The sequence below is a fragment of the Pipistrellus hanaki genome (assembly GCF_964339955.1).
Source record: "Pipistrellus hanaki genome assembly, chromosome: X".
Classification (NCBI taxonomy): domain Eukaryota; kingdom Metazoa; phylum Chordata; class Mammalia; order Chiroptera; family Vespertilionidae; genus Pipistrellus; species Pipistrellus hanaki.
Window position 1 is genome coordinate 91,359,056 of NC_140524.1, and position 14,873 is coordinate 91,373,928.

The window sequence follows — 14,873 nt, forward strand, 5'->3', positions numbered from 1 at the left end:
TAATTTTGAGAGGAGTTGGGTCTTTTGGCAGAGTTACCAGTACCTTTAATGGAAGGTGAATAATTGGTGTATTTGTAGAAGTGTGGAATTTTACATCTGGAAAGGATCTTAGCGATCAGTAAGCATCTCTATTCTACTATTTGCTAGAGGAGATTTGAGATTCTAAAAAGTAATGGGCTAGCCCTAGCTGGTTTGGCTCAGTGGATAGAGCATCGGCCTGTGGACTGAAAGGTCCCAGGCCGATTCTGGTCAGGGCACATGCCTGGGTTGTAGGCTTGATCCCCAGGAGGGGGCGTGCAGGAGGCAGCCAATTAATGACTCTCATCATTAATGCTTCTATCTCTCCTTTTCCCTTCCTCTCTGAAATCAATAAAAATATATAAAAAAAATAAAAAGTAATGGGCTAGAGAGAGCTTATAAAAGGGAAATCAGTGATGGGGGAATTGAAGATGTATCTGAGGTCTTAACATTTTCTCACTTATGTCAGGATAGCAATGCCCTTCAGCCTAATCTTGCCTCGGTCTTCTCTCTCTCTGCATACAGTTATTGCTTTGTTATGATGATAAAATATATGTTCATTACAGAACTATTCGAAAATAATAAAAGGAGACTGAAATGCCTATGACATTCAGCCGCCACGAATGTTGGTATAATTGTAAAGAATGTCAAACTCCTTTTTCTAGCAAGTTTTAATGATCTATAAGGGAATTTCGTCTACAGTGGTCCTGTCCTGTTGGCCATTTCTAGTGACCTTTTTGCTTCTGTCTGGAAATATTTGTTGAAGAGCTCCTTATGATTAGGAGCAACATTTAAACACGGGACCATTAGGCTATATTTTTTAAATAAATGTACCAATTGAGAATAAATTTAAAAAAAGAGATGAAAGTTACCCGCAGTCTCTTACCCCCCAAAGGTGTTACCATTAATATTTTCAGGGTGTTGCCCCAATCTTTTTCCAATCTAGGTGTATGGGGTGTAGTGCATGTAGATGGGAAAAATATTGGGGCAAGAGCACAAAAATATTAATGGTAATGAGATGCAAAAGTAGGTTTATAGTTGTGGGCATAGAAAACATAGTTTATTCTTATATTACTATTTATTATTATATTACTAGACGCCTGGTGCATGAAATTTGTGCACTCTGGGGGAGGGTCCCTCAGCCGGACCTGCACCCTCTCACAATTCGGGAGTCCTCAGGGGATCCAACTGACAGCTCCCATGCGGAGCGGGCCTAAGCCAGCAGTTGGACATCCCTAGTGCTGCCACAGAGGAGGGAGAGGCTCCCACACTGTCGTTGTGCTCACCAGCCATGAGCCCAGCTTCTCTGAGCAGCACTTCCCCCATGGGAGCACAGTGACCACGTGGGGGCAACTCCTGCATTGAGCGTCTGCCCCCTGGTGGTCAGTGTGCATCATTGCAACCAGTCGTTCTGTTATTTGGTCGATTTGCATATTAGCCTTTTATTATATAAGATTTTCCATATGAACATCTACAAACTTACTCTTGCCACTTCCTCCCCCCCTATATCTAACCTTTTACAAAATTGGGATCATGCAGATCAATGTTGTAAAATCCATTTTACTTTGTAACAGCTCATGAACATTTTCTCACGTGATTAAATATTCTTTAAGGACTTGATTTGCATCAGCTGCTTAGTATATCCTCTCAGTTGTGCAAGATTTCTCTCATCCATTAGGGCGTTTTCAGTTTTGTCTGTTATGACACTGCTCTGAATATCCATGTATACAACAAATGTTACTTACATCTCTGATGATCTCTTTAAAAAAAAGTATTTGCACCTATTTCCAAATTACCCCTCACAAAGGTTCTATTCTACCCTTCACTAGCAGTAACGTGAATGCGGTCTGGTTACTAAAATCTCACCAACACTGGCCATTACAAATTTTTAAACATCTTAGGACAGCCAGAACTGGTTTGGCTCAGTGGATAAAGCGTCTGCCTGCGGACTGAAAGGTCCCAGGTTCGATTCCAGTCAAGGGCATGTACCTGGGTTGCGGGCACATCCCCAGTGGGGAGTGTGCAGGAGGCTGCTGATCGATGTTTCTCTCACATTGATGTTTCTAACTGTCCATCTCCCTTCCTCTCTATAAAATATCAATAAAATATATTAATAAAAAAAATCTTAGGACAGTGACATCACCAAGATGACAACATAGGTCGTTCTTGATTTTGCTCCCCACCCCCCAACAAGAAGAACTAACAACTATTTGTGGGCATGACACCCTGGCAGGAGCCTAGATCACATGGGTCTGGCTGACGCATCCCTTGTACCAGAGACCCAGACAGATCACATTAGAAGGAGTGGAGGAGTGGCTGCGTGCTAACCAACTGCCCCTCCCCCAGGCTGGCGCAGCACCATACCAAGAGCCTATGGTTCCTTCAGTTGGAAAAGAGAGCTCAGGGTGAACATCTAGCTCCCCCATCGCTGTAGTCACTCCTTGGGAGCCACCACTCCAGTCTCACCCCACAGTGGGATCTGGAGCTCTGCCCACAGAGAATCTCATTTTACAGAGAAGGGGGAGGGTTTGAAACAATCAGCACTCTGATCTTGGCAGACCAAGGTCCTGCCTATAGCACCCAAGTTCTAGTCCAAGCCAGGGTATTTGCGCATCTGCAGAGCCAAATCAGAGTGTAGTGTGAACAGCACCTCAGCAGGGTGCAGAGTGCTCCGATTTGGATACTCAAAGGGAGCCTGGCCTGCCTCTTCCAGGCGAGAGAACTGAGTCCATCCCTGGCCCGGCCTGATCAGAGTCGGGCCATAACACCTAGAAAGCTGTGTAGCCCAGCAACCCTGGACCAGAGTCCACCAGGTAGAACTGTTCTGGCTTCGGAGCTGGCTCTCACTGTGCGCAGGCAGGGAAACTGACTCAGAGTTCTGCCCATTTTTTAAAAAATACATCTTTATTGATTTCAGAGAGGAAGGGAGAGGGAAAGAAAGATAGAAACATCAATGATGAGAGAATCATTGATTGGCTGCCTCCTGCATTTTCCCCAATGGGGAGCAAGCCTGCAACCCAGGCAGGTGCCCTTGACCGGAATCGAACCTGGGACCCTTCAGTCCGCAGGCTGATGCTCTATCCACGGAGCCAAACCAGCCAGGGCATGCCCATTTTTTAAAAAAAATGAATCTTTTGAAGATTTTTTATCACTTTTTTTTTGTTGGATCATTTAAGTTATTTCAGGATTTTTGCTACTATGAATAACTCTTTTAAAAAATATATACTGACTTTTTACAGAGAGGAAGAGAGAGGGATAGAGAGTTAGAAACATCCATGAGAGAGACTCATCGATCAGCTGCCTCTTGCACACCCCCTACTGGGGTTGTGCCCGCAACCAAGGTACATGCCCTTGACCGGAATCGAACCTGGGACCTTTCAGTCCACAGACCCGACACTCTATCCACTGAGCCAAACCGGTTTTGGTTCTGCCCATTTCTGAACACAGCCTTCAGCCTGCCCAAGCGGGGAACCTAATGAGACACACAGGAAGCTGCATATCCTATCCAGCAGCCCTGCCTACAGTGGCACTTCAACAGAGCACACAGCCCACGTACCTCCCTCTCTACACAACAAAACCAGTGGCCCCAACCAGTCATGGAATTAAGTGCAGTCTTGCCTGGTTCAGGTTCCCACACAAAAACCATGCAGGCCCTAGGGCCTGTCCTGCTGCCACATTTGCTAAGTGAAATAAGTTAGAGAGAGATAAATACTGTATGATCTCACTTATATGTGGAATCTAAAAACAATAAAACAAAAACTGACCCATAACGAACAACTTGCCCGGCCTGGGTGGCTCAGTGGTTGAGTGTCAGCCTATGAACCAGAAGGTCACGGTTCAATTCCCGGTCAGGGCACATGCTCGGGTTGTGGGCATGATACCCAGTAGGGGGCATGCAGGAGGCAGCCAATCTCTCTCATCATTGATGTTTCTTTCTCTCCCTCTCCCTTCTTCTCTGAAATCAATTAAAAAAAATTAAAATTAAATTAAAAGAACAAGCTAATGGTTGCCAGAGGGGAAGAGGGGAGTATATACAGTACACTCAAGGATGACTTAACTATTATATGATGATAAAAATAAGAATGAATGCCTGGTATTAGATTCACTGGTATACATATCATCCTCCTTAGAGGGTTATTCTTGGGAGGCAGAACTACTGCAATAGTAATGAGATGCAGACTGCTAGCAAGTGACCAGGGATAGAGATAAATCAGCATTACTCATATGAGAAGGTACATCTTTATACCATTATCTCCAAGGCAAAGTAATTCCACCATCCTTCTCTTAAGAAGAGGGCATTGCAAAGGGGGGGGGGGGGGGTGGAAAAGGGAAGGGTTAAAGCTTTAAGGATTTATCAATGAGTTGGATGGCTGCAATGTCATCCAAATCTCTAGGCTAGTTTTTTTTTTTTCTTTACAGAAATATTGTTTGTGTATTTTATTTATTTTCACAATCACATATAATAATATTAAATATAACTTTAAAGTTAGAAATTGCTGAACACCCCACCATATCAGTGCAACTGATTTTACCTTCACATTTTCTTTGGTTCATCTCTGTGAATATTTATACATATTTCATACAGTGAATATGCTGTTTAAAATTTTTTACTTACATTGTAAACATTTTTATGGTATTACATGATATTTGTGGGATATATATGCTGTTAATCCTCACCTGAGGATATTTTTTCATCGATTTTTAGAGAGAATGGAAGGGAGGGGGAGAGACAGAGAGAAACATCTATGTGAGAGAGACACATCAATTGATTGTCTAGGCTAGTTTTTGTTTGGCCTGAGTTTCTCAGGTGTGTCACCAGTGACTGTTAGTTAGGAAATATCATATAAGCCCAGATGACAAACTTAAAGCTATAAACCTCAGCCACAGTCTTTAAAATATACACTGAGTGTCCAGATTATTATGACCTCTGAACGCATAATAATCTGGCCACTCAGTGTGTATATCCTATCTAATAAAGAGGGAATATGCTAATTGACTGCCACACCCTCACAAAAGATGGCAGTGCCCACAGCCAATAAGGAGGGAATATGCTAATTGATTGCCATGTCCTCAAAGATGGTGGTGCTCAAGCAGATCCAGCCACTCCGTGTACCTGCCTCTGGAGTCCCCAGTTCCCTCAGCCCCCCAGCCACCCAGGGCCAGCCTGAGGCACAGGCAAATCTTGGATGTTGGCTGCCCAACTGCTGAGGGCCACCCTAAGCTCAGCTAACCAGGGCCAGCCAACATCCAGGGCCATGGCAGCAGCAGAGCTATGATGGGGGTGTCACCTTCCCCTGATCACTGGGTCACCTCCCACCCCTGAAGGCTCCTGGACTATGAGAGGGGGCTGGCTAGGCTGAGGGACCGCCTCTCTCAGTGCATGAATTTTCTTGCACCAGGCCTCTAGTATATAATATATTAGAGGTCCGGTGCATGAATTCGTGCATGGGTGGGGTACGGCCAACTGGCCAGGGGGAGGGGACATGGGCAATTGGCCGCCTGCCTGCTGGTCGAACTCCTGGTCGAGGGAACAATTTGCATATTAGCCTTTTATTATATAGGACAGTGGTTGGCAAACTCACTAGTCAACAGAGCCAAATATCAACAGTACAACAATTGAAATTTCTTTTGAGAGCCACATTTTTTAAACTTAAACTTCTTCTAATGTCACTTCTTCAAAATAGACTCGGTCAGGCTGAGGTATTTTGTGGAAGAGCCACACTCAAGGGGCCAAAGAGCTGCATGTGGCTCACGAGCCGCATTTTGCCGACCACTGATATAGGATATACACTGAGTGGCCAGATTATTATGCGTTCAGATATCATAATAATCTGGCCACTCAGAGTGTGTGTGTGTTGACTTCAGAGAGGGAGGGAGAGAGAGATAGAAACATCAATGATGAGAGAGAATCATTGATCAGCTGCCTCCTGCACGCCCCTCACTGGAGATGGAGCCCACAACCCAGGCATGTATCCTGACTAGGAATCGAACTATGATCTACTGGTTCATAAGTTGATGCTCAGTCACTGAGCCACACAGGTTGAGCAGCCACAGTTTTTGAGATATCCATAGATAAAAACAAAATGTAAACAATTTTAAATTACAACCCTGAATCCTCCCCTCTATCTCTCTCACCCCCCCCTACTCCCTCCCCCAATAAAAAACAACAACCAAGAGAAAGTAGAATAAAGCTCACTGGTTACAATAAATATTTAATCAAATTTATATTCTGTAATATGATAGTGGTGATGCATCATTCACAACTTGAATTTAAAAGTAAGAAAACAAATGTAGTAAAAATAACCAGAAATGCAATAACCTGCTATTGTTTACACAATAAAAATATGGTAATGGTAACATCAATAACCTAAAATGCGAGGGGGATAAGTGAAAGCATAAAGTTTAGGAATTTCACTAAGTCATCAGTGCAAAACAGGATGCTATAATGTTAAGATATTCTATGTAAGCCTCATGGTAAATACAAGAGAAAAACTTGTAGGAATTACACATAAGAACATGATAAGTCAGAGCATGCTAACTCCAAACATGCCACAACACAGAACTGTATGCCTTAAGCTTCTGAAGCCTGAAGCCATCTGTCAACTATATCTGGGAAACAACTGTTTGAAGTTGAGAGGTTTAAAACATCTTTAAGTCTGATATATAAAGAGAATTCTCGCTTCAGTCATTTTGCATTTGTTTGTTTACTAGTGATGCCAAACATTTTTTTACGGTACATTTTTAAGTCTGTGAATTGCCTGTAATGCCGTATACTCGTTTTTCTATGAAGGTTTTTACCTTCTTTTTCTTTTTTGATGTTTAAGCTTTGTTTATATACTAAGATCTATAATTTGTAGTTAAATGGTGCAAACATTTTCCAGTTTTTTCTTTTTCTTTTTATCTATTTCATGGTGGCTTTTTTGAGGTTCAGGAAGTTTACTAGAGCCAAACATTAATTCCTTTCCTGTATAGTTTCTTTCCTTCCTTTTATGCTCACACCCAAAGATATTTCTAAAACACCAATCTTATCATACCCCTCCCTGGACTAAAACCTTCCGGGGGCTTTTCTGGAGGGGAAATCCATTCACCTCCTGGTGCTCTAGTCATGAACACACACACACACACACACACACACACACACACACACATGCATTCAGGCTGGGCAGTTTGTTACTCCTTTGCTCAGAACTCTAGAGGTAAAGGCACTCTCCAGAGGTTTCTCCTTTCCTCGGAGTAAAGGCTGAAATTCTCACATGGCCACCAAGACCGGGCATAGCATAGTTTGCCTTGACTTTTCTGGTGACCTTGCCCTCATGCCCTTCTTTCCATGCCCCTCCTCAGCCACGTGACTGCACTCCAGCCGCCATGGCCTCCTTGTTCCCCTTTGAAGGTGAACTACATGGAGTGGCCAGATTATTATGATCTTTGAACGCATAATAATCTGGCCACTCAGAGAGTGTGTGAGTGTGTGTGTGTGTGTGTGTGTGTGTGTATATATGTATGTATATATTAGAGGCCCAGTGCATGAATTTGTGCATGGGTGGGGTCCGGCCAGCCTGGCCATGGGGAGGGGACATGGGCGGTTGGCTGGCCTGCCTGCTGGTCGAACTCCTGGTCAACGGGAAATTTTGCATATTAGCCTTTTATTATATACTAGAGGCCTGTTGCAGGAAGATTCCTGCAATAGGGGTTCCTGTGGTGGTCTCTGCCGCCCTACCTGCTTCCCTCCCTTCTCTGCAGCCTCCACCTGCTTCCCTCCAGTCTCCACTGCCCTGCTTGCTTCTCTGCAGCTTTGATCCCTTCTGCAGCACTTGGCTTCCTTCTATGCTGTCTTCAGTCTTCGCTCTCTGCCTGGATATGCAAATTAACCACAATCTTGGTTGGGTTAATTTTCATATTAGCTCCTGATTGGCTGGTGGGCATGGCTTGTGGGCATAGTGAAGGTATAGTCAATTTGCATGTTTCTCTTTTATTAGATAGGATCATATACATTGAATGGCCAGATTATTATGCGTTCAGAGATTACAATAATCTGGCCACTCAGTGTATATCCTCCCTTCTCGGTTTCTCTGTCTGGACTGAACTTCCTTCTAATTTCCCTGAATGTGGCCTCCTCCCTCATCTCTTTCAGGTCTTTGCTCAAATAGCACTTTCTCCGGGGAGGGGGAGCATTCCCTGAGCACCCTATATGCAATTGCACCCCACTTGTCCCCATGCTCACACCCCTCTTTTTTTTTAATTTCCTTCCTTGTCCATTTCTTTTTCTCACACTATGGTTCCATCTGACATCCTTCATCTTACATTGATTTTGTGTGCGTGATGCCTCCTTATAGCCACGAGGACTGGGGTTTTGGTTTTCTTTCCTGCTACCTTTCCGAGATCCAGGACATTGCTGTTCGCCTGGCGAATAACACTCACTCAGCTTTTGTAGATGGAGGAGAGGGCACGCGGGAGAGAGTGCCAGGGACCAGCAGTGGCGGTGCCCTTAGGTGTCAGCAGCTCCCTGGCCTTGAATTTCACGCAGCTCCTCCCCAGAGAGTGTCTTGGCCAACACGGGCTGGAGTACAAGTCCATGTGGGGGTGCAGACGTTGGGGGGGCTCTCCTTGCCTTTCCTTGCAGTTTCGCTGCGATCTCGGGTGACTAACAGACGCTTTCTCTCTCGTTCTTCTCCAGAAGCAGATGTTCCAGGAGAGGAGTAGCCGGATGCTGCAGGCCCTGTCCCCAAAGCAGAGCCCCGTGAGCAGCCCCACCAGGAGCCGGTCCCCATCCCGCTCCCCGTCGCCCACCTTCTCGTGGCTCCCGGTCAAAACCTCACCTCCCTCCTCACCCAAAGCTGCCTCGGCCTCCATCAGCAGCCTGAGCGAGGGGGATGAGGATGAGAAGTAAAGGCGGCTGGCAGACGAGGAGCCACACCACGCGGGCTGGGGAGGGGGGCGGGGACACGGGATGCCTGGGTGGTGGGTGTTTGAAGGGTGAGAGGCTCAGGCCTCTCAGCTTAGCAGGGAGACCCGGGGAGGTGTTGAGACTTGAGTCTCCACTCAGTCCAACCTCCTGCATGGAGGTTTCCAATTGGACAACCTATAAACTTCATTAGCATCATGTAGAATCACTGTCCTTTCACCTTGCTAAGGGAAAGGTGCAGAGCACCCCGGGAGACTCGCACCCAGCGGGGTGCGCCCTGCTTTGGTCTTGACGCCTACCCCCACCAAGTACACCATGTGTGGAAGCGGCTGTTCCCTCAACCCGCTACTTCCGGTTCCTAAGGGCCCTGCACGTTGCCCCCTGCCACCCAAGCTCTGCCGGAGTTCACCCGTCCCCAGTACAGACTGTTGCGTCCAAGGCAAATGCCAGTCTTCTCAGTGCAGCCACTGAGGCCCAGCGTTGCAATGCATCCGTTCTTTCCAGGCCCAGAAACGGGGTGCACGCCCCAAGGCTTGCTCTAGGCCAGATCTATAAAAGGCCACGTACCGTGAGCCTTGATTTCTTAATTCAAGGGACTGGCTTGACAAGGAGAGCGCCACGGAAGGCCTACTGTGCTCCGGGTGGTGCTCTTCCACCATTGGTTGGACTTCATTGTGTTTCCCCATTCCCTTCAGCTGCGGGAAACGCAATAAAGAACACCATCCTGGCCAGTGGGGCCGCCCCGCCTTGGCCCCAGGGTTAGCAGATGGTAACTCTCCTGGAATGGCTCGCCCCCAGTTCTGACCAGTTCCCAGTTTCATAGACCTCAAGTAACAGTTCCATAAACCAAACTACATAGGATACCAACAGGGGGTGCTACGTGCACGCGTCTGTTCTCTAACATGCCATCCAGGGTGCCGACCACATACAACCCGAAAAAGACACCTCTCCCGCTCTCACTCTCACAAACCCTTGGTCTCCAGGGCTCTCTGGGTCTCTTGGTAGTTGGGCGCTTTGGCAAAAGTTCATCCTGGATTCCTGTAGACGTGCCTGGGACCAGCCAGGAAATTCGTATGTGGTTCTCATGGCCTCCCATCAGACAGTTTGGAGTGAAGGGAGGCTCTGCAGGAGTTTCGCAGAGCATTGTGGGAACCTGAGTTCTGACCCCAGCATCTCAGTGGTGTAGGGAGCATCTCAGTGGTCAAGGGAGTATCTTAGTGGTGTAGGGAGCATCTCAGTGTTCTAGGGAGTATCGCGCTTACCCCTGGCCCTAGGTTTGCCAAACGGGATGCCCACCCTAAGCATTCCTGCTGAGCTATTTGAAGTCACTGTCCCCGCGCACAGGGAGGAAGTGAGCAGGCAGAGTCCGGGTGTAGACGCACATGCTGGGGCAGAAGAGGCGTTGCCTGGCTGTGCCAGTAAAGTCAGAGACAGGCCTGAACCGGCAACTTGCAGGCAGAGCCCAGCATGTGGCGCCAGAAACACCCCTCTTCAGAGGCCCTGGGGACTGGCCTTCGGGGTGACAAGTAGGGCCACCAGGGAAGGAAGGCGGGAGTCTTCGCCATTGGGGTTGAACTACCTCCCTGCTCGCCATGAAGCTAAGCTGGCTTGAAACCTCCTTGTTCTTAGCATTTCCCCCGAGAGCTCTGTCTCGCACGCCTGTGGGACAGAGAGCTGTCAGGAACATGGCTCCGGGGAAGACATTTCCATTTTGCAGTCAAGGCCTGGAGACCCAGGGGGTCTCTCTCTTCAGCCACGCACTCAGGGCAAACCGGCACGTGTGCCTACTGCTGCAGTTGGGCGACACTCAGCCGGGAAGAGAAGACCAGCTAGGCGAGATAAGTGGTGAGAAACAAGGGAAGGGAAAGAGGTGACAGGAGAGAGCTCAGGGCAGAGAGACCCACTTTATACCCGAATCCTGCTCTGGAGCACACAGTGTGGGGCTGATGTATCGGGCCGATTTGAAGTCTGCAGGCCTCACATCCCCTACTGACAGGTGCCACTCATGTGACTCAGATTCAGTGCCATCCTAGCTGCCAATGACGGGAAATGCCCCATGCTGGAGGTATTCCAGAGATGGGCCAAAACGACCCCCAAACGGGTTCTAAATCTCAACTACTGTCCCTCTCCTGACCGCTGACACCACCTCCAAAGGTGACAAGACTACTGAGAAGGGAGGGGGGATGGAGGCTTAGGAAATCTAACATTTGATGCTTTGCGGCCATCAGTTTCTCTCAGCCTCTCCCCACTTCCCAGGACGAGAAGGGCCAGCCAGTCACCAGCAATGGCCAACGCTGAGCGGAGGCTGCAGTGAGGGAGGCACAAAGCAAGCTGGGGAGGTCAGCACAAATGACCAAAAGCAAGGAAGGATTCTTTTGCTCTGCAAAGAGAAGGATGCTGCAGACTGAGGACACCACTTGGGGTTGTGGGAGGGGCCAGGTTCCAGGAAGGGGGTAAGGATGAGAGAGTAATCGTTGCTCTCCACTCACTGTCAAGTGTTACACACGCCCCTCCCCCCAACAGGTGGAGAAAGTAGGCTTTCTTTCATGGACACCCAAAGTCAGCGGGTACCCATGGGGGGTGTGGTCCCCAGTCCCCTTGCCCCCCCCCCCATGCCAGGACTTCTCCATTAGCCATTACCCCCTCTTGCTGGGAACCCTGAAATCAGACGTCCATCTTTCCACCAGCTAAACACACAGGGGCCTGTCATGTCGGGGTCACAGCGAACGGCTGTTTGTGGAAAGCCAGCTCCCAGGTCCCAGGGCCTTACGAAGGGAAAGGGAATCAACCTCAAGAAGAGTGACCCCCAGACTGAAGTGCTACCTTCTGGCCTGCTGGGTGGGCAAGAGACCCAGCTGCAGGCTTGCAATCTCGCTTCACGCCTTAGGCCGTAGTTCCTGGCAGCCCACCCAGCCCTGGAGGGAGGGACAGAAAGAGCTCGAATTTGCTTTTGCTCCATCTTCGGGCCTCCTTTGCACACCCAGCCGAACCCCAGGGAAAGACAAGATGGGGAGGCAGCCTGAGCCCCGACAGAGCAGAGGCACTCCTGTGCCTGGGGCCTCCGCTTGGCCATAAGCTCATCAAGCATTTGCACGTTCTCCTCTGGAGACGAGATTTGTGTTTGTGTCACTGCGACGCATTCCGGACAAAGCCATAAGGAGCATACATACCCGAGACGATGTATATATTAGACAAGATGACGATGACTACGTGGGTTCAAGGCCGACCTTATGCCCAAGCATCTGCTCTGGTGCTGAATCATGCAAACCACTGGAATCAGCCCTCAACCCACTCCAACCCTCTCCCCTCTCGCTCCCGCTCCCAACCCGCTCCCGCTCCCAGACGGAACACAGCGTTTCTCACCTGTTTCTAAATAAAGGGATACGGAATTGCCTTTGTGCTGGTTTCTCAAACAAAAATCCAGGCGTCGCAGCTGTCCCAGCTCTGCCCAGCTGTGTCCCCACACTGGAGGCCAGGCCGCAGCGCTGGGCAGCGCTGGGCAGAGTGGGGGAGGTGCCAGCGGGCCCGCACCTGACTTCAACGCTAGTTATGGACAGACCCCCCTGGAGGCCAGTCATGGGGGGGGATCCCAGGTTGGGACTTTGGCTTGGGGGCTCCCCTGCCAACTTGCTTGGTGACCTTGGCCAAACCACTTCACTCCTCTGACCTGTGCCCGCTTTTGTAGGATGAGGAGTTGGAGGGGGTGGTTTCTGAAGCCGCCTTTGCCTGGGAAGGTCTCTACATTGAGGAGGCAGCCTGCATTGGCCCGCAGCTTCTCCAGCTATGAGGGGGCCACGGGGTGACCCTGAGACGGTGCTTACCTGTCACGGAGTTGGATGCTGGAGAGGTCGTCTGAGGCCTTCACAACTGCTAACATCCACGGCCGGTTTCAGGCCTCCAATGATCCAGAATCTCAGGCTCCACCTACCTTCCTTCCACCTGATGGGATGAATGCTTTTTACCTGCCCGGAAACGTGGGAGCGTGGCCATTTCAACCACTTTTCCAGCTCTGGGGGAAAAGCTCATGTGATCAGCTGGAAGCTGAAAGACGGGGGTGAAGGCACTAAATCAGAATCCCAAATGTCAACAATTAAGGCAGATCACCCCACACACACCGCCCATGTTCTGAGAATTGCGCTCAGGCCCTCCACTAGCTGAATTAATTCCATCTGCTGAGGTCTAGCTCTTTGGAGTAACAACAGTTCTAACGTTAACTCAGACTCTGGAGCAGGGGTGGGGAACGTCCGGCCCGCTGGCAGTATAAGGCCCGCGAAATCATTTGGTCTTGCCATGCCAAGGCATTAGGGGTGAGTTAATGAGTGACATGTTTGATCGAATATAGCAGGCTCATTTTTAAGTTGATAATTTTGTATGGCCCGAGAATGATGTTATAAATATCCCAATGGCCCTTGGCAGAAAAAGGGGAAAAAAAAAAGGTTCCCCACCCCTGCTTTAGAAGCAATAAGGCCTGTAGTCAGCAGAGGAATCCATTTAAGAAGACAACACCTGTTATTCACAGACCATATTACTTGGTTCTGCCGCACAGATCAAAAACATACTTGACAAGTTGTATTTAGAGTCACAGAGTCAGGTTTGTTCTTAACTTTTGATACTTCAGAGATGTTTTTAGGGCAAAACAATCCACTGTAAGGCATAACAAAGCGCAGGTTTGAGAAGTCTGACATTTGCCCCAAAGAGAAATAGCCTTTGTTAATAAATACAACACCTGAGATAAAAGGGTACACTATCAGAAATGTTTACACACAGAGTCCCCATTGGCTATTGAAGTTGAATGTTTAAACTTCTCTAGATATTCAGCAGGAGCTATTCGATTTTAAAAAAAGACTCTTTTGAGATGCTTTTCAAACCAAGTGTGACAGTTCATAAGCAACAAAGTATATCTTGTGATCAAATTCTTTAAGAAACCATCAAGCCCTAACCGGCTTGGCTCAGTGGATAGAGTGTAGGCCTGCGGACTGAAGGGTCGCAGGTTCGATTCCAGCCAAGGGCATGTACCTTGGCTGCGGGCACATCCCCAGTAGGGGGTGTGCAGGAGGCAGCTGATCGATGTTTCTCTCTCATTGATGTTTCTAACTCTCTATCCTTCGTCTCTGTAAAAAAAATCAATAAAATATATTTTTAAAAATTAAAAAAGAAATTAAAAAAAAGAAACCACCAAGTAAAAGCCAAGAAATGACCAGTAAAATTGAAAAATATTATTAAAGGCATAAATATCTGTAGGCACGAATGGATCTGTACTTTAGGCCCGCGTGAACTGCCATCATTTATATTCTAGAAAACCCACCACATTAGCTGACTATCAGTCGCGTGGATCAAATGAGGGCTGGCTTGTATTGTCTCCTCCAAGCAATGTTTAATCTCCTTACCTTCATTATCTTCCTTGGCGGTGGGGAAAGGAATTGGTTGGCACGATTGCTGTACCCTATTATGAAAAGCACCATTTAGACCACATGTGTCAAACACAAGGCCCGCGGGCCAAATCCAGCCCGCCAGGCCTTGCAATGTGGCCCGCACCGCGCTGTCATCACTGCACTCCGCTGTCAGTTTATGACATTGTCAGTTTATGACTGTTCAGTAAACCATTCGGCCCGCGATTTAGGCTGGATTTTAGATTTTGGCCCCTTCTCTGATTGAGCTCGACACCCCTAATTTAAACCTACAATATTTGATAGGTAACATTGCATTTTCAAAGAATGAATGAATCCATACCCGAAAGAATAGGGTTACTTACCCTTTCCACAGGGACCCTTTCAACTGGTTATGAACTTGTTGCTGCAAAATTTCCATGTTCAAAGAAAACCTGCTATCTGCTGTGCATGTGGCAGGATCTGACTCATTCGGTAACCTGAGGATATAACCAGTCTTTCTTGTCTGGAATTGTGTTCCACTGGACCGATGCTGGCAAGATACCACGGATCACGTACTAGCCTAA

At 47.9% G+C, this 14,873-nt stretch overlaps 1 protein-coding gene and 1 long non-coding RNA gene across 4 annotated transcripts in view; both read left to right on the plus strand.

Moving 5' to 3' along the window:
• PCYT1B (phosphate cytidylyltransferase 1B, choline) overlaps nucleotides 1-12,313 on the plus strand; it is a 93,550-nt gene extending 81,237 nt beyond the window's left edge. For all 3 annotated transcript variants that reach the window (XM_084869714.1, XM_084869713.1, XM_084869712.1), the window contains one exon: nucleotides 8,693-12,313. In XM_084869714.1, the coding sequence (XP_084725840.1) occupies nucleotides 8,693-8,905 (213 nt within the window). In that variant the 3' untranslated portion in view covers nucleotides 8,906-12,313. The remainder of the gene's footprint in view (nucleotides 1-8,692) is intronic.
• Nucleotides 1-14,873, plus strand: part of LOC311614722 — a 520,998-nt gene that overhangs the window by 424,622 nt on the left and 81,503 nt on the right. The window lies entirely within an intron of this gene.